The following is a 26,120-nucleotide window of genomic DNA, read 5'->3' as shown; positions in this document are numbered from 1 at the left end:
CTCAGGGAGTGGAGCTGCTGTTGTGCCTTCTTGTTCAGGGAGGTGGGGAGGTGATATTGAGGGGCCAGTTAAGATCATCTGTGATGTGAACTCCCAGCAACGTAGTGCACTTAACTCTCTACAGAGGAGCCATGTATTTGTAGAGGGGGATGGTTCATCTGCACCTTCCTATTCACTTTCAGTATAGCAACACTGTGACCACTTCGATCATTTTGTACTCCAGTAGATTATTTTGCTCTAATTCTTGTGAAAGCTCCTGACCTGATTCTGATGTTGCTATTGCAAGTAAGGTATTTATTTTACCTGTGCACATGTGTACTTGTGCTGATAAAACTTTTGCTACACACCAATAGGAGCATAGCTCACACGAATGTGCAGCTAAACAAATGATATAGATGGAGAGGCTTTAGATTTCTGAGTTACTCGGGACATTTCCAGGGAAGGTGAACACGTTGCATGTGAGTTGGAATGGGTCCAACATTCTTGTAGGGAGGTGTGCCAGTGCTGCTAAGGTGGGTTTAAAATTAATCTGGCAGGAGAATGGGATGCAGTAAATATGTATATGGAGGGATGCACCTTCACACAGAGCAAACATGGGAAGATGAGATAAGGCACATGGGAAGATGTGTGATGCTAAATTGCATTTATTTTAGTACAAAGAGTCTGATTTTTCAAGATACGACCTCCATATTATTTATTTACTTTTTAATTTATTATAAGACCATAAGATAAAGGAGCAGAATTAGGCCATTTGGCCCATTGAGTCTGCTCCACCATTTCATCATGGCTGATCCAATTTTCCTCTCAACCCCAAGCTCCTGTCTTCTCCCTGTGTCTCTTCATGCCCTGACCATGAATTACAAAGGAATAAGTCCCCATACCTTTCCCTGTATCTGTTCATGCCCTGACCTTGCTATTACAGAGGAAGAAGTGCTGGGCAAACTGAAAGGTCTTAAGGTAGATAAGTCACCTTGACCAGTTGGATTACATCCTAGAGTCCTGAAAGAGGTGGCTGAAGAGATAAGGAAATGTCATCCACTGCCTCTCCTTTGTCCTTTGATGATGTGAGGATAGGTGGAAGAGTAGATAGTGCTGAGGAAGTAATGCGATTGCAACAGGACTTAGATAAACTTGAACACTGGGCAAAACAGAGGTAGATGGAATACAGTTGGGAAATGTATAATGCATTTTGGTAAAAGGAACGATAGTTCAGGTATTGTCTAAATGGGGAGAAAATTCAAACATCAAAGGTGCGGAGAGACTGAGGAGTCCTTGTGCAAGACACCCAAAAGGTTAATTTACAAGTTGAATCTTCAGTAAAGAAGGCAAATGCAGTGTTTGTATTTATTTCAAGGGAAATAGAATATAAAAACAAGGAGTTAATGCTGAGCCTTTATAAGACTCAAGTCAGGTTGCACTTGGAGTACTGTCAACAGTTTTGGGCCCCATATCTGATAAAGGATATGTTGTTATTGGAGAAAGACCAGAGGATGTTCATGAGAATCATTCTGGGAACGAAGGGGTTAACATCTGTGGAGCATTTGGCGGCTTTGGGCCTGTACTCACTGGAATTTAGAAGAATGCGTGGGGATCTCATTTAAATCTATCAAATATTGAAAGGACTAGATAAGGTGGATGTGGAGAGGATGTTTCCTCTGGTGGGGGTATCTAGAGGGCACAGCCTCAAAATTGACGGGTGACCTTTTAGAACAGAAGTAAGGAGGAATTCTTTTATCCAGAGAGTGGTGAATCTGTGGAATGCTCTGCCACAGACTGTGGTCAAAGCCTAGCTATCGGTATACTTAAAGCAGAAGTTGATAGATTACTCAGACACGAGGAAACCTGTAGATGCTGGAAATTCAAGCAATACACATAAAAATGCTGGTGAACGCAGCAGGCCAGGCAGCATCTATAGGAAGAGGTACAGTCGACGTTTTGGGCCGGGACCTTTCGTCAGGACTAACTGAATGAAGAGATATTAAGAGATTTGAAAGTGGGAGGGGGAGGGAGAGATCCAAAATGATAGGAGAAGACAGGAGGGGAGGGGTGGATCTAAGAGCTGGAGAAGGGAGAGGATCATGGGATGGGAAGCCAGGGGAGAAGGTGGGGAAAGGGAGCCCGGAGGGGGGAGAGCAGGCAAGGAGTTACAGTGAGGGGGACAGAGGGAGAAAAAGAGAGAGGAAAAAAATGGGAAAAAATAAAAAGAATATAAAATAAATAAATAAGGGATGGGGTGTGAAGGGGAGGAGGGGCATTAACAGAACAATATTCATGCTGTCAGATTGGAGGCTACCCAGACGGAATATGAGGTGTTGTCCCTCCAACCTGAGTGTGGCTTCATCTTTACAGTAGAGGAGGCTGTGGATAGACATGTCAGAATGGGAATGGGATGTGGAATTAAAATGTGTGGCCACTGGGAGATCCTGCTTTCTCTGGCGGACAGAGCATAGGTGTTCAGCAAAATGGTCTCCCAGTCTGCGCCGGGTCTTGCTAATATATAGAAGGCCGCACCGGGAACACCGGACGCAGTATATCACCCCAGCCGACTCACAGGTGAAGTGTCGCCTCACCTAGAAGGATTGTCTGGGGCCCCGAATGCAATTCCCTCCCACCCCCCTTCTGCTTTCCGCAGGGATTGCTCCCTAAGCGACTCCCTTGTCCATTCGTCCCCCACAGCCCTTCCCACCGATCTCCCTCCCAGCACTTACCCTTGTAAGCGGAACAAGTGGTGGAGGCGGATACAATCACGTCTAAGAGGCATCTGATGAAACACTTGAATCAACAAGGCAGAGACGCATACGGACCAGGAATTGAATTGAATTGAATTTATTTCTTACATCCTTCACATACATGAGGAGTAAAATTTTTTACTGGTGGATGGGATTACCCATATAGGTATTTGATGGATGGCAAGAAAATGAAGTGCCAAAGCAGATGCTGGTGTAAAACTCCATGGAGCAGCTGACAGAATAATGGAAGGAGATCTTGCGATGGACTTTATTAATGCTCCACCAAGTGCTTCTTGAAGGGGAACTTTGGAATTTCTTGAAAAGCTAGATCTGACGGGTAATGGAGGGGACACAGGTAAAAGTGAGTTCAAGCCCAGGCAAAGTACAATACCAACCGTCAGATTTCCTACATAGATTGTGAAAGCACCCACGACCTGAATTAACAGTAAAAGTCAATGGGAGAATCTTTTATCCACTTTCAGAGGCGGTAGTTAATTGGGAATTTTCATCCATCAATTTCCACCTCACAGACCTGTATGCAAAAGATTATATTTACACAGCAACACATACAAAATGCTGAAGGAACTCAGCAGGCCAGGCAGCATCGATGGGAAGGAATAAAGAGCTGATATGGGATGAGACCCTTCACCATGAGTGAAAAGGAAGGGGGCAGAAGCCAGTTAAGAAGGTGGGGAAGGAGTACAAGCTGGAAGGTGATAGGTGAAGCCAGATGAGGAGGAAGGCAGGTGGATGGGGGTGGGGAAGGATGCAGTGAGGAGCTGGGAGGTGATAGTTGGAAAAGGTAAAGAACTGAAGAAGCAGGAACCTGACAGAGGAGAGTGGGCCATAAGTGAATGGTCACAAAAGGGTGGTGAATCTTTAAATTTCTCTACCTGAGAGGTGACCTAGTATATTCAAGACAGATAGGTAGACATTTAGATATAAGGGAATGAAGAAATCTGGGGTTAGTGCAGGAAAATGACAGTGCGTGTTAGAAATTGAATAGAAAATGATCTGCAGTGATCCTATTGAATAATTGAAGGAATATCAGTGGGTGAATGTCCAAATCTTGCTTCAATTTCTTATCTTCTGTAACATATGAGCAATGCGTCTTGACATAGGAGCAGAATTAGGCCACTTGTCCCATTGAATCTGCTCCACCATTCCATCACGGCTGATTTATTATCGTTCTCAACCCCGTTTTTCTGCTTTCTATCCGTAACCTTTGATGCCATGACTAATTAACAAACTATAAACCTCTGCTTTAAATGTACTCAATGACTTGGCTTCCACAGCCATCTGTGCTAATGAATTCCACAGATTCAACACTTTCTAGCTCAAGAAATTCCCCCTAACTCTCTAATTCTTAAATTGAATGTTTTGTTTATCTACTTGCTCATGGTAATGAGTAACCAAAGTGTTGACATCACAACCAACCTCTTCTCCAATTGTTTATTGATGATGTTTCATTGGCAACGAGATTGCCATCAGTTGGTATGCAAATGTTTTATGGGACAGGAGAGATATATTGAGAGGAACGTTGGAAATGGTAATTTTGAGAAGGAGGATGATGTTCACACGACAATCATGAGGAAATATGGGGGCCTTTAAGTGTTCTAAGCATATTTATTCCTTCTTTCAGATTATCCCCTTCACAGGAAGTATATTTGGTGGACTTCAAGATGGGAAGCTGGTTGTAATTCAAGGACAGGTGCCAGGACATGCAAAGAGGTAAGATAACTAGATCTTTGACAGTCCAGCCTTAAAAGGTTGCAAGATTTTTCACTGCACAAGTTAAGGCCTCCTAATCATTGCCAGCTAGACATAGGAGCAGAATAAGGCCATTCAGCCCATCGAGTCTGATCCACCATTTGAACACATTTTCTCCATCATTTGGTCTTTGTAGGTTAGAATATATTCAATTTCTAACACGCACTGTAGATTGATTTGAAATGAATCAATCCATTTTTGACTGGAACATTAACTCTATTTTCCCTCTCCACAGGTGCTAAATAATCTTGTGTTTCCAGCATTTTGTTTGCTTATGTTTCAGATTTAAGGAATCTGCGGGCTTTGTTTTGCTTTCCTAACGTTTCTCTTCCAACGTCCATTCCAATCCCAATACTTCCTGACCCACTCAGATGTTTGTTATTAAACAGCCTCAAGTGATTTACTGACCTGAGTACTGAGCCAAGATCAAAACACTGCAGATGCTGGAAACCTGAAATAAATATAGAGAATGCTGAAAGCACTCATGAGGTCAGGTAGCATCTGTGGAGAGAGAAACAAAGTTGACGTATCAGGTCAATGACCTTTCTTAGGAGAGCAGACAATTCAGTTTTTAAGTTACAAATATAAGAAAGGCATCTACCTGGACACAAAAGAAATCACTACCTCTTGTAAGATAAGGTGGACTCTTGACCTCACAATCTACCTTGTAATAATCGTGCACTTTATTGTTTACCTGAATTGCACTTTTTCTATGGCTTTTAATACTTCTCAATCAGAATCAGGTTTAAAATCAATGGCCTATGTCATGAAATTTGTTAACTTAGTGGCAACAGTTCAATGCAATAAATGATAATGTAGAGAAAAAATATAAATCAATTACAGTAAGTACATATACAAACGTTTGGATGTATATTAAATAGTTAAATTAAGAGTACTGCAAAATCAGAAATAGTATTAAAAAAAAGAGGTAGCGTTCATGGGTTCAATGTCCATTTAGAAATGGGATGGCAGAAGGGAAGAAGCTGTTCTTGAATCATTGAGTGTGTGTCTTTAGGCTTCTGTACCTCTTCCCGGTGATAACAATGAGAAGAGGGCACACCCTGAGTTGTGGGGGTCCTCAATAATGGACGTCGCTTTTCAGAGGCACTGCTCCTTGAAGATGTCTTGGATACTACGGAGGTTAGTACCCAAGATGGAGCTGACTAATTTTACAACTTCCTGTATCTTCTTTCGGTCCTGTGCAGTAGCCCCCTGCCCCCCCCGCCCAATTTATTGCAATTTAATGCAGAATTTACTCTGCTTCATTATCGTTTTAACTTGTTTGTTCTACCTTAGTGCACTGTGTAATGATCTGATCTGTAGGAACAGTATGCAAGACAAGCTTTTCACTGTCATCTCAGTACATGGGCAGTATATTGACTGGCTACATCACAGCCTGATAGGAAAACACCAATACCCTTAAATGAAAAATCCTACAAAAAGTAGTAGATATGGCCCAGTCTATCCCGGATAAAGCTCTCTCCACTATTGAGCACATCTATACGGAGCATTATCACAGGGACCCCCACTACCCAGGTCATGCTCTTTTCTCACTGCTGTCATTAGGAAGAAGGTACAGGACAGGAGCCTCAGGACCCACACTGCCAGGTTCAGGAATAGTTATTACCCTTTAATCATCAGAACCAAAGGGGATAACCTCACTCAAATTCACTTACTCCATCATTGAAATGTTCCCATAACCTAAGGGCTCACTTTCAAGAACTCTTCAGCTCATGTTCTAGATATTTATTACTTAGATATTTATTAATATCTTTGCGTGTTTGCACATTATCTTGTCTTTTGCACACTGGTTAAACACCCAGCTGGTGCAGTCTTTCATTGATTTTTTTATAGTAATTCTATTTAGGATTTTTTGAGTTTACCTGCAAAGAAGTGAATCTCAGGCTTATATCTGGTGACATATATCTACTTTGATAATAAATTTACTTAGAATTTTGAACTTTGAACAAGTGACAATAATAAGCCAATACCAGTAGTGCACATCAACTTTTTTAAGTCCACAGATATTCCTTTCAAACTTTCACAACAGCTTTCAGTTAAGACCATGTTTCCGTCATGACTGGTTCACTGGCTACTCTGGTGACACAGACTGTTGGAGGTCTACAGACAAAGGAGGCTCACTGTCTGAACTTTGTTCTGCAGGTTTGCTGTGGATTTCATGTGTGGCTCCTGCGAGAAGCCGAGATCTGACGTTGCCTTTCACTTCAACATTCGCTACGATGAATCTGCTGTGGTCTGCAATACGCTGGAGTGTGAACGCTGGGGATCCGAAGAGAGGAAACAGCAGATTCCCATCAATGCTGGGACATACTTTGAGCTGATCTTTAAAACACAGTACTATGGTTTCCAGGTATGAGCAATGGCCTCAGTTCCAACTGCAGCATAACCAGTATTAATGGTCAGCAAGGGCTCAATGGGCCAAAGGGCCTGTTTTGTTTCCATGCTGTTCAGCTCTATGACTTGAGGTGTTGTAAATAACCTTCCTATCTTCCACAGGTTTCTGTGAATGGGCAACACTTCCTGCAATACAACCACAGGCTGCCCCTGACCAGAGTGGACACTCTGAAGATTTCGGGAGATGTTCATGTGAACACCATCACTTTTATGAACCCAAATGTAGGTAGCACACAGCTGCTTGTCAAGCCCAAACCAAGTGTGGAATGCAGAGACCGAGGCAGCTGGGACTACCACTGCTCTTCGGAGCTCTCTCTGCCAATGATGTTCTGCTGTTCAATAATCAATCTAATCTTTCCATTTGACACAGCCAATAACCCTGCATTTGTTTTTTAATCTATGTACCTGTCTAAGAGTTTCTTAAATGTTTGTATTGTATCGGCCTCAAGCACCGACTTTGCAGCGTGTTCCATACACCCACCACTCTCTGTGTAGGAAAAATACTGTTGTTACTTGAATCCTGAGGTCTGTGCAAAATATCCTCAATGCAAAACCCACAACAATGGCTGTGGAAGTTAATTTGAGTTGACTGTATTATGTAGGTTTAGAACAACGTCCTGTTACCAATAGTTCCCATGAAACTGGTGTCTGGTAAACCAGATTTTTATCACAATATCCTTCAGGGAAAAGGTTCTGAAGGAGACTGCAATATCTTTAGGGGCGGGAATGAACATTTTTTCCTAGCAATCCTTACTCCTGTAAATTAATTTGAAACACCTTGCCCTTCTCCATCCCAATCTTCATCAAACCCTCTGAGATTTCTGCTCTCCTTGTGTGGATGTCTCCAGCCAAACCCCACCAGCTCTTGCTCCTTTCTTTAAAAAGCTGAGATCTTTGACTGGCCCCAACATGCCCCTCATTGTTGATAATTGCTTGTGTGATGGACACCATGTAAAAGCAAGCAGGGCTTGCTGTAGCGATGGTTTTTGCTCCTGGTTGCCATCAGTCTGTCACTGACTCTCTTTCTGTTTTAGGTCACTCCAGCGTATCCTCCTCCTGCTTATACCCCATGTCAGTCTTTTACCGTAAGTTGCATTGTTTTACCTTGTTCTGCAAAATACCTTCTGCCAAGTGTTAGCTGCATGCTTCTTGGTTGTTGACAATAGGTTAGCTCATTTTCCCTGGTGAGATATCTGTTTCTCTTGATGTCCTATCATTATTACTATTCATTGAAATGATGTGGCATCACAGCTCAGTGTTGTAGTGATAACGGAAGAGCCTGGCCAAGGGCACTCCAGCTTTCTGAGCATCAGCATTAAATATCATTGCCAGAAACACAAGAGATTCTGCAGATGCTGGGAATCCAGAGTAACACACACAGAATGTTAGGGGAAGCTCAGCAGGTCAGGCAGTATCTATGGAGAGGAATAACAGTCGACAGTTTGGGCTGAGATGTAGTGGAGAAGGAAAAACCGAGTAAAGAAAATGACAAATGACAGGGTGGGAAGATACCTTTGAGAGTCAGTAGACATGTGTGTTAATATTACCAGATGTTGTCAGGGACCAGAGACTTATTTGGACCCCTTGCCTGAATTTAGTGAAGACTTGACAATCCTGAATTGGGATGTGGATTTTGAAACATTGTTATAAGCCTGACCTTACTCCTATGCTGTGGGGCTCTGCTTCCCTCCTTTTTATCTCACCACCTACCTGGGCTCCCACTCAGCCTCTCCCAGTTCTTATCCTCTGCCTTCCCCAGCCCACCTTGCCCAAGGGTGACCTGCAGGCTAGCAGAGGGAAGGAACACCTTAGACCTCCTTTGGTAGAGACATACCTCCACCCAGTCACCCAGGGCTCCCGCTCAGCCTCTCCCATTTACTTTGCCTGCCCCAGCCCACCTGTTTGTGTAGGGGGATTCTGTAGAGTTTTATTTAGAGTCGTAGAACACAGAAACAGGCCCTTTGGCCCATTTAATTACATAGACCTGCACCTGGACCATAGCTCTCTATCCATGTACCTATCCAAATTTCTATTAAACATTGACATTAAATCCACATCCACCAATTCCACTGACAGCTCATTCTAAGCTCTCACCATCTTCTGAGTGAAGAAGCTCCTTGTCAAGTTTCCCTTGTCACTATTTGACACATGCACATCAAAGCAGCGTGAAATGTGTCGTTTGTGTCAATGACCAACACAGTACAAGGATGTGTTGGAGGGCAGATCGTAGATGTTGCCACACTTTACGATTAAGAACCTCTCCGGGACTGAATGTACTGATTGTCAGTCAAAAATCACCCAATCAATAAAAGTCAAAGCACACTATTTCTAAGACATTTAAGAATAGGATGATTTGCAGATGAATGTGTGGCTGAGGAACTGGTGCCGGGGGCAGGACTTCAGCATTCTGGATCATTCCTCTTCTGGGGAAGGTATGGGTTACACCTGAACCTTTGGGGAGGGTTTAAGCTAATTTGGTAGATGGTTAGGAGCCAAAGTAAGGGATAAGGGTGGGGCAGTTGGCATACAACCAGATACAGTGTGCAGTGAGACTGTCAGGAAGGACAGGCAGTAGAATTTCAGTCAGTTGGACGAGTTGAAGTGTAATATGGGGGCAACATCAAAATGGGTGAAGAATACAGAACTGAAGGTGTTATATTTGAATGCACACAGTGTACGAAATAAGGTAGATGATATTATAGTGCAGTTAGAGATGGCAGGCAGTATATTGTGGGTATTGCTGAGTTTCTGAAAGAAGGTCATAGTTGGGAGATTAACATCCAAGTATACATATTGTAATGAAAGGACAGGCAGGCTGCCAGAGGAGGCGAGGAGGCTCTGTAGGTAAAAAAAATCAAATCATTCAAAAGAGTTGACATAGGATCGGAAGATGCAGAATCATTGTGGGTAGAGTTAAGAAACTGCAAGGTAAAAAGACCCTGATGGGAGTTATATACAGACCTCTGAACGGTAGCCGGGATATCAGCTACGAATTACAACTGGAGACAGAGAAGGCATGTCAAAATGGTAATGTTATAATAATCATGGGTTCAATATACAGATAGGTATGGAAAATCAGGTTGGCATTGGATCCCAATAGAGAGAATTTGTAGAATGCTAAGATGACATTTTGGAGCAGCTTGTAGTTGAGCACACCACGGGAAAGGTTATTCTGGATTGGGTGGTGTGTAATGAACTGGATTTGATTAGAGAGATTAAGGTAAAGGAACCCTTATGATTGTAGTGATTATAATATGATAGACTTCACGTTACAATTTGAGAGGGAGAAGCTAAAGTCAGATATATCAGTATTAAAGGGGAGAAAGGGGAATTAGAGATGCATGAGAGAGGAGCTGGCCAAAGTTTATTAGAAGGGGACGCCAGTAGGAATGATGGCAAAACAGCAATGGTTGGAGGAGAAATTTGGAAGGCACGGGATAGATACACCCCTGAGAAGAATAAGTCAGTATCAGAATCAGGTTTATTATCACCAGCATGTGATGTGAAATTTGTTAACTTAGCAGCAGCAGTTCAATGCAATTTGTAATCTAGAAGAGAAAAAATAAAAATAATATATAAACAAGTGAATCAATTAAAGTATACATATATTGAATTGATTTTTTTAACTGCAAAAAACAGAAATACTGTACATTGACAAAAGTGAGTTATTGTCCAAGTTTTCAATGTCCATTCAGAAATCGGACGGCTGTTCCTGAATCGCTGAGTGTGTGGCTTCAGGCTTCTGTACCTCCTACCTGATGGTAACAGTGAGAAAAGGGCATGGGGGTCCTTAATAATGGATGCTGCCTTTCTGCTAATTGAAGATGTCCTGGGTACTTTGTAGGCTAGTACCCGAGATGGAGCTGACTAGATTTACAATCCTCAGCAGCTTCTAAAAGCAGGATGACACATCCGTAGCTGGCAAGAGAAATAAAAAACAACATAAAAGCAAAAGAGAAGGAATATAATAGAGCAAAATTAGTGGGAAGTTAAAGGGTGGGAAGCTTTTAAAAACCAACAGAAGGCATCTAAAAAAGCCATAAGGAGGGAAATGTTTAAATATGAAGACAAGCTAGCCAATAATATAAAAGAAAATACCTAAATGAGGAGGAGCTATATTTGTCTTGCTACGCGTCTTTCTTCTTTAATAAACGGAGTCTTTGTTCTTTAATTTCCAAAGCACATCACATCAGACTGCACGACCTTTCTCTCAAAGGGTGCCCCAACGGGTCAACCGGTTGTCTAGACCAGAGGTCCCCAACCTTTTTTGCACCGCGGACCAGTTTATTATTGACAATACTCTTGCGGACCGGTCAACCCGGCGGTGGGGGGGAGGGTAGGGTTGCCAACGGACAAGAGTAGCAGTCAAATACGTTGTGTTTACCCCGAGAAAGACTGCAATGACCATGAAGCCTTGCGCGGGCACCAGTGTGCATGCGTGTGCGTGCCGATATTTTCTACAAATCGTTTTTGGCAGTTCTGTTCGGGGGGGAGGATGTTAATCACAACTGGAATATAGGTGATAAATGATACACTCAATTTTGTTTCTAAAAGGGTTTATCTAACAAATTTAATATTAATCACACAGCGCATATTTTCCTCGCATGAATGTAGTGATAAATCAATTATCAGGGAAGGACAGGGGAGCTTGAAGTAAGTGTTGAACGAACTTCCAGTAGAAGTGGTAGAGGCAGGTTCGATATTATAATTTAAAGAAAAATTGGATAGGTATATGGACAGGAAAGGAATGGAGGGTTGTGGGCTGAGTGCAGGTCGGTGGGACTAGGTGAGAGTAGCGTTCAGCACAGACTAGAAGGGCAGAGATGACCTGTTTCCATGCTTTAATTGTTATATGGCTATATAAGTCACTTATAAGTCAATAGCATCATAACATTTTAAGTAACGTTTGGATATTAAACACACAGCACATATTTTCCTCGTAAGAATATATAAAATCATTGCAACACACCAATATTGCTGAATCAGTGGGAGCCCTGGGCTTGTTACCCTGCAACAAGATGTTCCCATCGAGAGGTGATGAGAGACAGCGGTACTTGAAGGGGGTTCCTTATGTCCAGTATATTCCACAATTTAGTTTTCGTTGCAGTCATTGTAGAGATATGTTGGAAATGGAAGCAACATTTTCAGTGCTTTCATGGCTATCTCAGGATATTTAGCCTTGACTTTGATCCAGAATGCCAGCAGAGATGTTATGTCAAACATACTTTTCAGCCTGCCGTCATTTGCAAGCTCGGGGAGTTGATCTCCTTCCTGCGCTGACATGGATGACGCGCGGGTAATGACCTCACGTGTGTTCAAGCTCAACAGTGTGTGACAGGGAATGAGGAAAGGTGCAGCTGACTCATATCGTCAAATCATATCGTTTCCTCACGGCCTGGTAGCACATGCTTTGCGGCCCAGTACCGGTCCACGGCCCAGTGGTTGGGGACCGCTGGTCTAGTAAAGGGTAAAAGAGAGGTGAGACTAGAGATCAGACTGATGGCAAGTAATGCTGAAGAGGTAGTAATGGGGGATAAGGAAATGGTGGATGAACTGAATAAGTATTTTTCATCAAGTCTTCACTGTGGAAGACACTAGCAGTATACTGGAAGTTTGAAGTGCCATTCAGATGAGAAGCTGCTTTGGAAACTGAAAGGTCTGAAAGTAGATAAGTCACCTGGACTAGATGAACTGCAGTCCAGGGTTCTGAAAGAGGTAACTGAAGAGATTGTGGAGGCATTAATGATCTTTCAATTATTACTAGATCCTGGTATGTTTCTGGATGATTGGAACATTGCAAATGTCGCTCCACTCTTTAAGAAGGGAGGGAGGCAGAAGAAAGGAAATGATAGGGTAGTTAGTCTGACTTAAGTGGTTGGGAAAATGTTGAAGATGAGGTCTCGGGGTACTTGGAAGCAAATGATAAAATAGGCCAAAGTCAGCATGGTTTCCTTAAGGGAGAATCTTGCCTGATAGCTCTGTTGGAATTCTGAGGAAATTTCAAGCAGAATAGATGAAGGAGAATCAGTGGATGTGTGCTTGGAATTTCAGAAGGCCTTTGACAAGGTACCACACATGAGGCTGCTTAACAAGATAAGAGTCCATGGTATTACAGGAAATATACTAGACCATTGGCTGATTGGCAGGAGGAATAGAGTGGGAATAAAGGGAGCCTTTTCTTTTTGGCTGCCAGTGACTAGTGGTATTCCATAGGGGTCAGTGTTCGGACTGCTTTTTACATTATATGTCAATAATTTTGATGATTAAATTGATGGAGTGACAGTGAGTATAGTAGTAGAATGAGGTGGAGGGTAAATGCGTGGCTGGGGGATTGGAGCAGGGGGCAGGGATTCAGATTTCTGGATCATTGGGACCTCTTTTGGGGCAGGTGTGACCTGTACAAAAAGGACGGGTTGCACTTGAATCCCAGGGGGTCCAATATCCTGGTGGGGAGGTTTGCTAAGGCTGTTGGGAAGAGTTTAAACTAGAATTGCTTGGGGGTGGGAACTGATCTGAAGAGATGAAGGAAAGGGAGGTTGGCTCACAAATAGAGAAAGCTTGGAGACAGTGCGAAAGGGAGGATAGGCAGATGATAGAGAAGGGACGTGCTCAGACTGATGGTTTGAGACTCAGGGACCTGTTCTGGGACCCTTACTCTTCGTGATTTTTATAAATAACCTGGATGAGGAAGTGGAGGAATGGGTTAGTAAATCTGCTGATGACACAAAGGTTGGAGGTGTTGTGGATAGTGTGGAGGGCTGTCAGAGGTTATAGCAGGACGTTGATAGAATGTAAAACTGGGCTGAGAAGTGGCAGATAGAATTCAATCCTGGTAAGTGTGAGGTGGTTTGCTTTGGTAGGTCAAATATGATGGCAGAATATAGCACTAATGGTGCAAAGAGACTTGCAAGCCCTTATGCTGGATCCCCTAAAAGTAAACTTGCAGGTTGAGTCGGTGGTGTGGAGGGCAAACTGAATGTTAGCATTGTTTTTGAGAGGACTAGAATGTAAAAGCAGGGATGTAATGCTGAGGTTTTATAAGGCACTGATAAAGCCTACAGTTTGTGCCTGTTATCTAAGAAAGGATGTGATGACATTGGAGAGGATTCAGAGATTCATGATAATGATTCCGGGAATATGAATTTAAAAGAATGAGTGACCAGCTGCTCCACTGTAGGGCAACAGAAGAGGCTGAGGAGAGAGTTAATGATTGACTTGTGTGGCTTACTGTTAAGTAAATAATTCCACTCAGTGAGCACTTTATCAGGTACACCTGTTTGCTAATGCAGATTATCAGCCAGTCCCGTGGCAGCAACTCAATGCAGACGTGGTCAAGGTATTAAGTTGTTGTTCAGACCAAACATCAGAAATATGATCTAAGTGATATTGACTGTGGAATGAATGAAGGCAAAAAGCCAACAGAAGCTGACTCTAAATTTATTTTTCAGATCTGTATTTGCTGTGTACACATGGCATTTCTCAGAAGTTTGCTTTGTTTTAAACTCCACTACATTACATTTTCTTTTAGGTCCAATCTCCAGTCTGTGCCAGTCCTGCCTTCACTGTCCCTGGCCTATATGGCAAAAATCCTGTAAGTACCAACATTTTTAACTTGTTGTTTTCGGAAAATGCCTCAGTCTCTGGAGTAAGTTGTACAAAGGCAGGCTTGTGGCCAACATTGAGGGAATCACTCTAATGTGTTGAGGGAGAGGTGAGCACTGGGAGTAACCTCTTGGATGTGAAACATGTAAAAAGGAAGATTGAAGTACCCAAGAGCATGGAAATTAGAGCAGGCCATCAGTCCATGAATGAACCATGCACTGTCAATGTTCAGACCGTGCCACACAGGGACTTGTGGTCATATCATTTTGTAGTGACCTTGTGCTCTGTTGTAAATGTATGTGCTGTGTGTGTATGTACTGTGTTTTTCACCTTGGTCTCAGTGGAACACTGTTTTATTTAGCTGTATAAATGTGTATGTTTGAATGACAATAAAACTTGAACTTTACAAGTTTGGGAGGTTGCAAACAGTTCTAGGATTCAGTCTTCACCACCATGATAGAACTGAAAACTGCTGACGAAAATGGAAGCTATGGGCTGAATCTGGAGCTTTTTAAACATCCAGCCACTGGAAGCCTTGCTTGAGTGTAATTGAGTCTGACTCAGAGCTGCTTCTGGGCTGCACTTCTGGATGGGAAATGTTATAATTATATCAACTTTTCTCCCTCCTCACCACAGGCCTTCAATGTAGTGCCTAAAAAAAGAAATAAGAACAAGCAATTTCACTTGGTGAGTTGGTTGGTGGCTAGAGGGATGGCTTGGCACCCACAAGCTTCACTAATTACAAAGTTTAGGATGTCTCAAATCACCTCACAACCAATGAAGTATCTTTGAAGTATGGTCACGTTTGCAGTATTGGGGATGTGGCAGCTAAAGAACAGCCATTTTAAATACATTTCACAATATTGTCTTCACTTGAACCTCTTTTCAATGGATCTTTTGCGTTCAGCGTGGTTCAGTCTGAAAGTTCAAAGTAAATTTATTATTAAAGTACATATATGTTATCATGTACAACCCTGAGATTTGTTTCCTTGCGGACATACTCAGTAAGTCCAAGAAACGTAATAGAATCAATGAAAGATTGTACCCAACAGGAACAGACAGGTGCAATAGACAACAAACGGTCAAGTTACACAGATGTTTCTCTCAGACAAGGCAGCACTCACTCAGCAATGAATGGGAGTGTCAGCCCCCATTACTACGCTCAGAACCCCAAGGCTGTAATTGAGCCTAGAGCATCTGGTTTACACTAGACCTGCACACCTTTGGGGTGTGGGAGAAAACAGAAGCACCCACGGGAAACCTGTGCAGTTATAGGAAGAACACGCAAACTCCACGCAGACAGCTGCTGAGGTCAGAATCGAATCCAGATGACTGGAGATCTGAGGCAGTGGCTCTACGAGAGTGCACCGGCCACTTTTTTTTTGTGGTAGTTTACTTAAATTAAAAGCTGAGATCATTAAACGGCTATCTATTGGATGAAATGTTAAACGTGCTTTCTGTCTCAGATGGGTATAAAAGATCCTCTGATTTTCATCAGTCCTAATGAAGAGTCTCTGCCCAAAATGAGAGTGTTTATTTCCCTCCATAAATGACCTGCAGATTTCCTGCGGTACTTTTTGTGTGTGTGGCCAACGTTTAGTAGTGAGCAACTCTAAAGCCATTTAATCGGATATCATCACACAGCCTGGCAGAAACACTGCTGCATTTTCTACTTTAATTGAATGCACCTTGTCTTTAAAAGTATTCCATTGACTGTAGGTTACTTTCAGACTTCCTGAAGCTAGCATAGATGTAAAAATGCAAATCTTTCCCTTGATAATTCTGATCTGCATGCAGGTATTCTCATAAACTGATTGCTGGGGAAATCACTTCCTTGAAATGAAATATTTTATGCTTGGGAGGGGTTAACTGCAGCTTCACACCGGTAAAATTGAATGAATGGCCAATGAGGAAGGAAAGGAGAGAGGCCTACTCGTCAGGCCTACAATCAGAATCAGGTTTATTATCACAGCAGAGGAGAGGGTTGTAAAGCAAAGGATGTGATGCTGAGGCTTTATAAGGCATTGGTCAGACTGTGCTTAGAGTATTGTAAGCAGTTTTGGGCCTTTTATCTAAGAAAACTTGCGCTGGCATTGGAGAGGGTCCAGAGGAGGTTCACGTGAATGATCCCAAGAATGAAAAGGTTAACTAATGAGGAGCGTTTGATGGCTTTGGGTCTCTACTCAGAATAGTTTAGAAGAATTGAGGGTGGGATCTTATTGAAAGCTATCGAATATTGAAAGGCCTAGATAGAGTGGACATGGAGAGGATGTTTCCCGTAGTGGGGGAGTCTAGGACTAGAGGGGACAGCCTCAGAATAAAGAATATCCACTTAGAACAGAGATGAGGAATTTCTTTAGCCAGAGGGTAGTGAATCCGTGGAATTCATTGCCACAATGGAGCCCAGGTCATTGGGCATATTCAAAGTGGAGGTTGATAGGTTCTTGATTGGTCAGGGTGTCAAAGGTTACAGGGAGAAGGCAGGAGAATGGGGTTGAGAGGGATAATAAGTCACAGACATTTGAATTGAAATTTGAGACACCAGAGATTCAGCAGATGCTAGAAATCTTGAGCACATGAAATGCTGGAGGGACTCAGCGAGTCCGATGTCACTAAACAGTTCATTTCAGGCTGAGACCTTTCATCATTCCTGACGAAGGCCTCAGCACAAATCACCAGGAGTTTCTTGCATCCATGACTGATGCCTGACCTGCTGAATTCCTCCAGCATTTCAATTGAAATTTGTTGTTTTATGACAGCAGTACAATGCAAAGGCACAAAAATTACTAAAAAATGACAAAAAAAGTGCAAACAAAAGTTATTAAAATGTTTTTTAAAAAAAACAAGATAGTGTTCATGTGCAATTCAGAAACCTGAGGGCAAAGGCTGGGGTGATTAATTTAATTTTCAGTTAATAGCTGTGTGTTTATTAAATAAACATCACCTTGGCAGTGGCAGAGCCTCCTTCAACTTGTTATTGGCTTGTTGAGGGGAAGGTGCATCAGAACAAAGCCTCAATCCTATTGCTGGTATTCCTGAATGCAAAGCTGCTTGTTGCATGGATGTAATTGCATCTGAATCAAGGCAAAATGAAATATCTCCATCAAGCAGAAACCTGAAGTATCAAATCAAATTGTTTTGTTCCAGTTCTAGTAATACCACCATCATTTGCTTCTCCTCATTGTTAATATTTCTGGGAACGGTCACATTCTCAGTATCAAACATCACCTTTATTGTCTACAGATTCACTGCCTCCTTGACCCTTCATAGAGGCACACAAAAAAGGAAACAGGATCCATCAGCCTATCAGAGTCCAAAGTAAATTTATTATCAAACTTTGTTAATGTCACTATGTGCTACTCTTGGGATTCACATTCTTGCAGGTATTCATGGTAGAAGGAAGAAATACAATAGTATCAATGAAAACCTACACAAAGAATAGAAACAACCAGTGTGCAAAAGTAGGGAAACTGTGTAAATACACAAAAACAAATAATATTAAGTAAATAAATAATAAAGAGAACATGAGTTGTACAATCTTTCAAAGTGTGTCCATGGGTCATGATTATCATCAACCCATGACCTAGCCTTAAAGTCTAATTCCTTTTCCTCATATTCTTCTCACATTGCCATCAAATTCTCATTCATTCCCATCAAATCCTCCTCAGGTTCTGCCACTCACCTAGACACTGGTGCCAATGCACCCACTGATCCACATGTATTTGGGATGTGAGATGAAACGAGCATGGATAATCTCATGGTCACAGGAAGAATGTGCGAACTGCTGTCTCTCTCATTGCCTCTGAATATTCTATCGATACCAACACAGGCAGCTGATCTATGTGAAAAGTTTGACTTTGGTGTTGAAAAAGCAAGAGAAATGGGAATATTTCCTTGATGTCAAGGCGAGGACAGAGGCATTTTATCAAGATGGATAGAGATGAAAAAGAGAGACTAATTGAGCCTAAGGTGCAGCGAGATTATAAAATAACTTTTTATACATCAGTTAGAACATAAAATATATTTTTGTTTGATTGAAAACGTATGACAGTATTCAAAGTCTACAAGTATCAAAGTAAATTGGTTAGAATGAGAATACTTCAGGCTCCCGAACTGATGAGGAAAATTTCACTCACCGAAACACTGAACTAATCCCACAACCTTCAGACATATAAAACTGTACATCAGTAAAGCCTAACAACAACCAATATGCAAAAGAAGATTAAAATGCAAATAAAAGAAAAAATAATAATTTGGATAATTTGTCTTCTTTTGCACATTGGTTGTTTGTTAGGCTTTATTTATGTATAGCTTTTCACAATTTCTATTGTGTGTTTATTTTCCTGTAAGTGGCCACAAGGAAATGAACTTCAGGGTAATATGTGTTGACATATATGTCCTTTCATTATATTTATTTTGAACTTTGGCTTACTGTAAAAATGAACGCTCAACTGCTAGCATGGACTTGATGGAATGGAAGGCCTGTTTCCATACTGTACAAACTCTAAGAAATGGAATAACGGGAAGAAAAACTAGGAATAAATAATGAATGAGCCCTCCCCCTCTTTGTTGTTCTTGGCCAAGGTTGGGTTTATGGATTAGCATGGTCACTAACTCCTCTGCTAAGGAGTGCTGGGGAGAAATGATTGTCCAATCACTCCTGTGCGGATATAGATATCACAGAGTGAAACAGCATTGAAACTGGCCCTTTGGCCAATCAAGTTCATGTTGACTATCAATTACCCAGTAACACTAATTGTACACTAGTCCGATTTTAGTCTCTGCACAGTTTCATCTATTTTTCCTGATTCTGCCACTCACCAGCTGACTCAAAACAACGTACAGGAAAGCCACTAACCATTAACCTGCCAGCCCACAAGTTTTTGTGATGTGGACAGAACTGGAGCATCCAGGGCAAGCGGATGCGGTCACAGGGAGACTCTGCAAACTCCATGCTGGTAGCGGCTGAGGTCGGGATTGAACTTGGGTCTGTGTAGCTGCAGTGACTCGAGCTGTTGCTCAACTCAGTGCGAACACTTCCTGTCCAGGATGTAAGGCAGGATCTGTGATTCTGGTCAGCACCAACCCTCACCTTGTTAGAAAGGTTGGGGAGATGGTCAGGGTCTAGGGTGTGGAGCCCAGTCTGTGAAGCTTGGGCTGTCACAAGAGCTGGCTGTAGGGGGCGTTAGCTGCAGTGGTTCTCATGAACTTTACGGTCTTACTGTGGTTTTCGGTGTCTTGGTTTGGCAAGTGTTCTAAATATTATCTTGGGTGATTTCTCATGGAAATTCCAATCTCTTGTTGCTTCCCTCTACTTCCTGGTGATGGTATCTGGATATTGTGGGTTTGCTGGAGTGGTGTGCCAAGTATAATCTAGGAAGGAAGTGCTAACATTTTTCAAAAATTGTTTTACAGGGCAAATCTCCCCCAGTGACTGTGTCTAATCCGGTTAGTGTTCGTTTTGATTTTTGCAAAAGTACCTTTTGTTCTCTTCTATTATCTAATATTATCTCTTCATAATTAGTGTTGTTTCTTTGTTTCCTCTTGGCCTGACCCCTCTCGCCGTCCCTCCCCGTCCCCTCTTGCTGCACCTCTCCACCTTCTCATCCATCTCCTTCCTCCCATCCATCTGTATATAGATCATACATCCCGTCAACGAGACAGCCCCTGCCAATCACACCCTGCACCTTGTACGTACTCATCCAGGAACAGAGTGAACCATTGGGACACATTTTCCATTGAGTCAGACGCTCACAGCCTGTGGCCTTCTGCTTGGAATATTCAGACAAGCTGCCTGTCCAGTGGCACCGGGCTAAGACAGGCTTTATCTAGAAGGGATATCTGCTGTACTTTGGGAATCTGTACAGCTCACCACCTCCAGAGTCAGGCTTAGAGCCTTTCTCTCAGTGACGCCTTGAACATGCGCGGAGGTTGAAACACATGAAATGGCCTCGGGAAACACGCACAGGGGTTCAACTTTCACCCATAGTCACACAGTACAGAGACAGGCCCTTGTGCTCACCAAATTCATACTGACCACCCAGCTGTACTGACCCTACGTTCTATCAACTCCCACCCTCCCTCCCCAGATTGTACCTATGTACTGGGGGAAAATTAGTGACCAATCTTTGGATGTGGGAGTAAATCAGAGCACCCACGGAAAACCCACACATCACAAGGAGAAGGTATAAAATCCACAGAGACATTCAGACCGAGCAGACGTCGCGACTGAACCCAGGTCTCTGATACAGGGAGTTGCAGTGCTATTGTCCCGCTGTATTCTATTTGAATGGGCACCAAGGTGACCTCTTACTGTAGGGAAACAGTGCGCATTGTTTCAGTGTGTGGCTGAAAGGTGAAATGTGGGGGAACAGATGGGAAAGTGGGGAGAATCAAATAGGTTTAGTGTAAAATGGGTGGTTGATCATCAGTGCAGACTCATTGGGCTGAAAGGCCTATTTCCGTGATGTTTGACTCTAACACAGGAGCTTGTGGACAACCCTACCCCCGTGCATGTTGCTCAATGCTCCCTGCACCAAAACCAGTGGAAGGAAGGGATCACCAAGCCAGATTGTGGAGGTGTGATGAGCTGGTGGTCTGTTAGCCTCTGATGAAGGTAGTGGGTTGGGTCGGTGGTCTCTCATATCCACATTACTGAGCAGTGACAGTGCTGAGTGTAGGTTGACATCTCACTCAGGTATCCATTGGCCAACCTTAGCCTTCAACCATAAGTCTTGTGCCTGCATTTGATTTTTAACTTTCCCCATGATCCCATTTCTCCGTATTGTTGTAATCCCCTCCTGCCCTACAAACCTCAGCCATCTAGAATTACACTGGTGAGTCTAGAACTAGAGGTCATGGGTTAAGGCTGACAGGTGAAATGTTTAGGGGAACATGAGGGGATCTTCTTCGCTCAGAGGGTGGTGAGGGTCGAGCTGTCAACGCAAGTGGTGAAGGTGGGTTTGGTTTTGACATTTTGGATTTTGGATAAGTACGTAGACGGGAGGGGTGTGGGAAGCTTTGGCCCAGGTACAGGTTGATGGATCGTGGCAGAATAATAATTTGGCATAGAATAGATGAGCTGAAGGGCCTTTTTCTGTGCTGTATGCTGATTGGCTCCATCTATACCTTTCAGCTGTCATTGACAACGACACCTCATTTCATTCCTCAGGTCGTTCCGTACCAGGCCTACATCGGAAGCATCCGGCCTCATCAACTGATAAAGGTTATTGGGACTGTGAAGGTGAACTCTCACAGGTAGGCACTGATGAAGGGTCTGCAGCCTGAGACATTAACCCTATCTCCCTCTCCAGAGCTGCACCTGAGTGGATCCAGTGTCTTCTGTGTTTAGCTCAGATTTTTATTTTTTTACTCACAGGTAATTGTACGTTGGTGAGGTACTGGATCCTAAAGCAAGTTTTATGGTCATTAAAACTGGTCCTTTAGAAGGTAGAAGATGATTAGTTTGATTTGTCACGTGTTCATTGAAACATACAGTGAAATGCCTTTTTTCCGTCAATAACCAACACAGTCTGGGGACGGTGCCGGGAGCAGCCCACAAGTGTTGCCAGGCCTCTGGTATCACCATAGCTTTCTCACAACTTACCAGCCTAACCTGTATGTCTTTGGAATGAGGGAGGAAACCGGGGCAGCCAGGGGAAACCCCCGCATTTATGTGGAAAATGTACAACTTCCTAGCGACAGCGGTGGGAATTGAACCCTGATCAGTGAAGATGGTATGGTAAAGAGTTTCGTGAACTGCTATGTACCACGCCACCCTGAGCTTGGCATACAACTTTGTTTATCTACACTAATCTGTTTGTCCATATGTAAGACTGTCTGTTTCTATGCTTTGCCTATTTAAATGTCTCCCAATTTTATCAGATGTCTTCGGTAAGACTTTCTACATAACATCCTCTCTCTGTGTAAAGAAACTAACTCCATAAGATCTCCTTTAAAATTTAATTCCCTCACAAACCGATATCTCTTGTCTTTGAAGGAGAGTATAAGAGTTCATTGTATTGTGTGTTTCTTAATCTCATAAACCTCGGTAGGGCCATATCTCAGCCTCCTTCACTCCAGGGAAAACAGGCCCAGCCTCTCCGATCTCTCCCTGTAACTAGAATCTTCCAGTCCAGGCAACTTCCTGAAGAATCTCCTCTGCGCCCTCTCCAATGCAGTCATTCTGTTCCTACATCTTATGGTCGTATGGTCTTTTTGTGGCCCATGTGGGGGCTCAACGTGGGGGATTGAGACCCTTGATCACACCAGGATACTGAACTTAACCTGGGTAATCTGTGAAGTGGGAGTCCCTTCAGAGCAATGCTTAGAACCGTTGCCCACAGTGGCAGTGACCCTGATGTTGGCTGTTATCTGTGTGGAGTTTGCATGCTCCTCCTGGTGCACCGGTGTTCTCTCACATCCCAAAGGAGTGCAGGTCGGTAGGTGAATCAGCCACTGCAGATTGGCCCTGGTTTGTGAGTGAGGGGTTGAACGTGGGATAGGTAGTGACTGAGAAAATAAAACTGAAACCGTGACCCACATGGATTGTCTTTGTTTCAGGTTTACTGTGAATCTGATAGCGAGTTATTCCAACAACATTGCCCTCCACATCAACCAACGATTTGATGAGAACGCGGTAGTGCGAAACACCAGGACCAACATGAACTGGGGAGTTGAGGAGAGAGGCGTACCGTTCCTCCCCTTTGTACCTGGCCAGACATTTGAGGTAAGCCATCACACCTGGGTGCAGAATGAAGTGGGCAGAGTCTGGCAGCTCGCATTTGCTGCAGATTAGCTGTGGGTGCCAGGGTAGAGTAGTGGGTAGCGTGTTGCTACGACGGCTCGGGGCGTTGAATTTCAGAGTTCAGTTCCTACGTCTTCCGTAAGGAGTTTGTATGTTCCATCCCGCAAACAATGGGTTTCTTCGCACAGTCCAAAGAGATTACATAGTCATAGTCATTGTCATACTTTATTGATCCCGGGGGAAATTGGTTTTTGTTACAGTTGCACCATAAATAATAAATAGTAATAGAAATAGTAATAGTAATATTACTATTAGTAAATAGTAATAGTAATATTACTATTAGTAAATAGTAATAGTCATGGAAATAATAAATAGTAATAGAATAGTAATAGAAAAATAGTAATAAATAGTTAAATAGTAATATGTAAATTATGAAATAAATCCAGGACCAGCCTATTGGCTCAGGGTGTCTGACCCTCCAAGAGAGGAGTTGTAAAGTTTGATGGCCACAGGCAGGAATGACTTCCTATGACGCTCTGTGCTGCATCTCGGAGGAATGAGTCTCTGGCTGAATGTACTCCTGTGCCCACCCAGTACATTATGTAGTGGATGGGAGACATTGTCCAAGAAGGCATGCAACTTAGACAGCATCCTCTTTTCAGACACCAGCGTGAGAGAGTCCAGTTCCATCCCCACAACATCATTGGCCTTACGAATGAGTTTGTTGATTCTGTTGTTGTCTGCTACCCTCAGCCTGCTGCCCCAGCACACAACAGCAAACATGATAGCACTGGCCACCACAGACTCGTAGAACATCCTCAGCATCATCCGGCTGATGTTAAAGGACCTCAGTCTCCTCTGGAAATAGAGATGGCTCTGACTCTTCTTGTAGACAGCATCAGTGTTCTTAGACCAGTCCAGTTTATTGTCAATTCGTATCCCCAGGTATTTGTAATCCTCCACCATGTCCACACTGATCCCCTAGATGGAAACAGGGGTCACCGGTACCTTAGCTCTCCTCAGGTCTACCACCAGCTCCTTAGTCTTTTTCACATTAAGCTGCAGATAATTCTGCTCACACCATGTGACAAAGTTTCCTACCGTAGCCCTGTACTCAGCCTCGTCTCCCTTGCTGATGCATCCAACTATGGCAGAGTCATCCGAAAACTTCCGAAGATGACAAGACTCTGTGCAGTAGTTGAAGTCCAAGGTGTAAATGGTGAAGAGAAAGGAACAGTCCGATTAATTGATCGATGTAAATTGTCCAGTGATTGGGCTAAACAGGTGGGTTGCTGGACAGTGTGGTTCATTGGGCCGGAGGGCCTGTTCTGCACTGTATTTGTAAATAAATAAATAATTCAGGTGACTGCCCTTGATGTAGCTCTTGTTACCCTGATAATGCTACTGTCAACTCATGCTAACCACTTTGCCTGCACTTGGCCACCATCTCTTCCCTATTCAAGTATCTGCCCGAATGCATTTTAAATGTCATAACGGTACCCAGCTCTACAACTTCCTCTGGCAGCTCATTCCCAAATCGAGTTGTTCTTGAACCTGGAGGTGTGGAACTTCAGGCTTCTGTACCTCCTCCTTGATGGTAGCTCCACCCTTCCCTGCCTTGTCTGCATGTTGTAATATATTTTATCTCTGTTTTTCCACTATCTTCCATTCCCTCTGGCAACAAATCCAACAGTATTTTCCTCTGTATGAGTAAGTTGCCCCACAAGTCCTTTGCTGCATCTTTCCCTTCTTGCTTTAAACCTGTGCCCTCTAGTTTTGGACTTCATTACCCCGAGGAAAAGACTTTGGTTATTCACCCTATCTACATTCTCCCCACCCACCCTCTGCCCCACGATTTTATAAATCTCCAAAGGCCTCCAATGCTCCAGGAAATAAAAGTCCCAAGCTATCTCGTCTCTCATATCCGAAGCCCTCCTGTCCCAATAACATCCTCACCAGTCTTTTCTCCCTCTCCAGATTTATGGCTTCCTTCCTGTAGCAGGGTGACCGGAATTGAACTGCACGAAGTACTCCAAATGTGGACTTAGCAGCTGTACACATGACACCTCAACTCCTATACTCAATATTCTGAGCAATGAAGACAAGTGCTCCAAATGCACTACGAAGCTTCACAAACAACTTGCTGGAGGAACTCAGCAGGCCAGGCAGCGTCGATGGGAAAAAGTACAGTCGATGTTTTGAGCCAAGACCCTTCGGCAGGACTGGAGAAAAAACGATGAGGGTGGATTTAAAAAGTGGGTTTGGGGAGAGAAACACAAGGTGACAGGTGAAACTGGGAGGGAGAGGCATTAAGTAAAGAGCTAGGAGGTTAATTGGTGAAAGAGGTACAGGCGGGAGAAGGGGGAGTCCGTTAGGAGAGAACAGAAGGCCATGGAAGAAAGAAAAAGTGGGGAGGGCCAACAGGGGGAGGGGATGGACTGGCAAGGAGATAAGGTGAGAGAGGGAAAAGGGGATGGGGAACGGTGAAGGAGAGTTGGGGGGCATAACCAGATGTTAGAGAAATCAATGTTCATGCCATCAGGCTACCCAGACGGAATATAAGGTGTTCCAACAACCTCGGACATGTGCAAAGAGCCGATTGCACAACCTCCCACTCTGTCTCCGACCTCAACCTCCAGGCCGGGTCTTCAAGTGCTGCGGCTGAAAACCCTGGTCTCCCCTTCCCCAATCACCACTCCGCAATCCCATCTCTCTCAGGTCCCACCGCACCTCCTCCCATCTTCAACCCTCCTCCTCTTCCTGGACACCCTGGCCTGGTCCTCTGCCTGCTCTGGACCTTTTCTTTGCCAACTGCCGACGGGACATCAACCATCTCAACTTCAACACTCCTCTCTCCA

At 43.4% G+C, this 26,120-nt stretch overlaps 2 protein-coding genes across 9 annotated transcripts in view; one reads left to right on the top strand and one right to left on the bottom strand.

Annotated features, from left to right (window-relative positions):
• The window catches only part of LOC134352583 (galectin-4-like), a 46,166-nt gene that overhangs the window by 6,492 nt on the left and 13,554 nt on the right, over nucleotides 1–26,120 (top strand). For 3 of the 7 annotated variants that reach the window (XM_063059833.1, XM_063059834.1, XM_063059838.1), the window contains 9 exons: nucleotides 4,372–4,460; nucleotides 6,663–6,870; nucleotides 7,017–7,136; nucleotides 7,949–7,999; nucleotides 14,443–14,505; nucleotides 15,153–15,203; nucleotides 19,932–19,964; nucleotides 21,688–21,773; nucleotides 23,079–23,244. In XM_063059833.1, the coding sequence (XP_062915903.1) occupies nucleotides 4,372–4,460; nucleotides 6,663–6,870; nucleotides 7,017–7,136; nucleotides 7,949–7,999; nucleotides 14,443–14,505; nucleotides 15,153–15,203; nucleotides 19,932–19,964; nucleotides 21,688–21,773; nucleotides 23,079–23,244 (867 nt within the window). Of the gene's footprint in view, nucleotides 1–4,259; nucleotides 4,279–4,371; nucleotides 4,461–6,662; nucleotides 6,871–7,016; nucleotides 7,137–7,948; nucleotides 8,000–14,442; nucleotides 14,506–15,152; nucleotides 15,204–19,931; nucleotides 19,965–21,687; nucleotides 21,774–23,078; nucleotides 23,245–26,120 lie in introns of those variants that run through there. The other 4 variants (XM_063059840.1, XM_063059837.1, XM_063059835.1 and 1 more) reach the window with 4 other exon arrangements.
• The window catches only part of si:ch1073-83n3.2 (uncharacterized), a 173,723-nt gene continuing 155,612 nt past the window's right edge, over nucleotides 8,010–26,120 (bottom strand). Inside the window, exon 5 of one of the 2 annotated variants that reach the window (XM_063059844.1) lies at nucleotides 8,010–10,462. In XM_063059844.1, coding sequence (XP_062915914.1) covers nucleotides 10,446–10,462 — 17 coding nt within the window. In that variant the 3' untranslated portion in view covers nucleotides 8,010–10,445. The other variant, XM_063059843.1, reaches the window with a different exon arrangement.

Source organism: Mobula hypostoma, chromosome 10 (assembly GCF_963921235.1).
Source record: "Mobula hypostoma chromosome 10, sMobHyp1.1, whole genome shotgun sequence".
Taxonomy (NCBI): domain Eukaryota; kingdom Metazoa; phylum Chordata; class Chondrichthyes; order Myliobatiformes; family Myliobatidae; genus Mobula; species Mobula hypostoma.
Note: the sequence above shows the minus strand (reverse complement) of the source record. Positions and strands in the feature narration are given on the sequence as shown.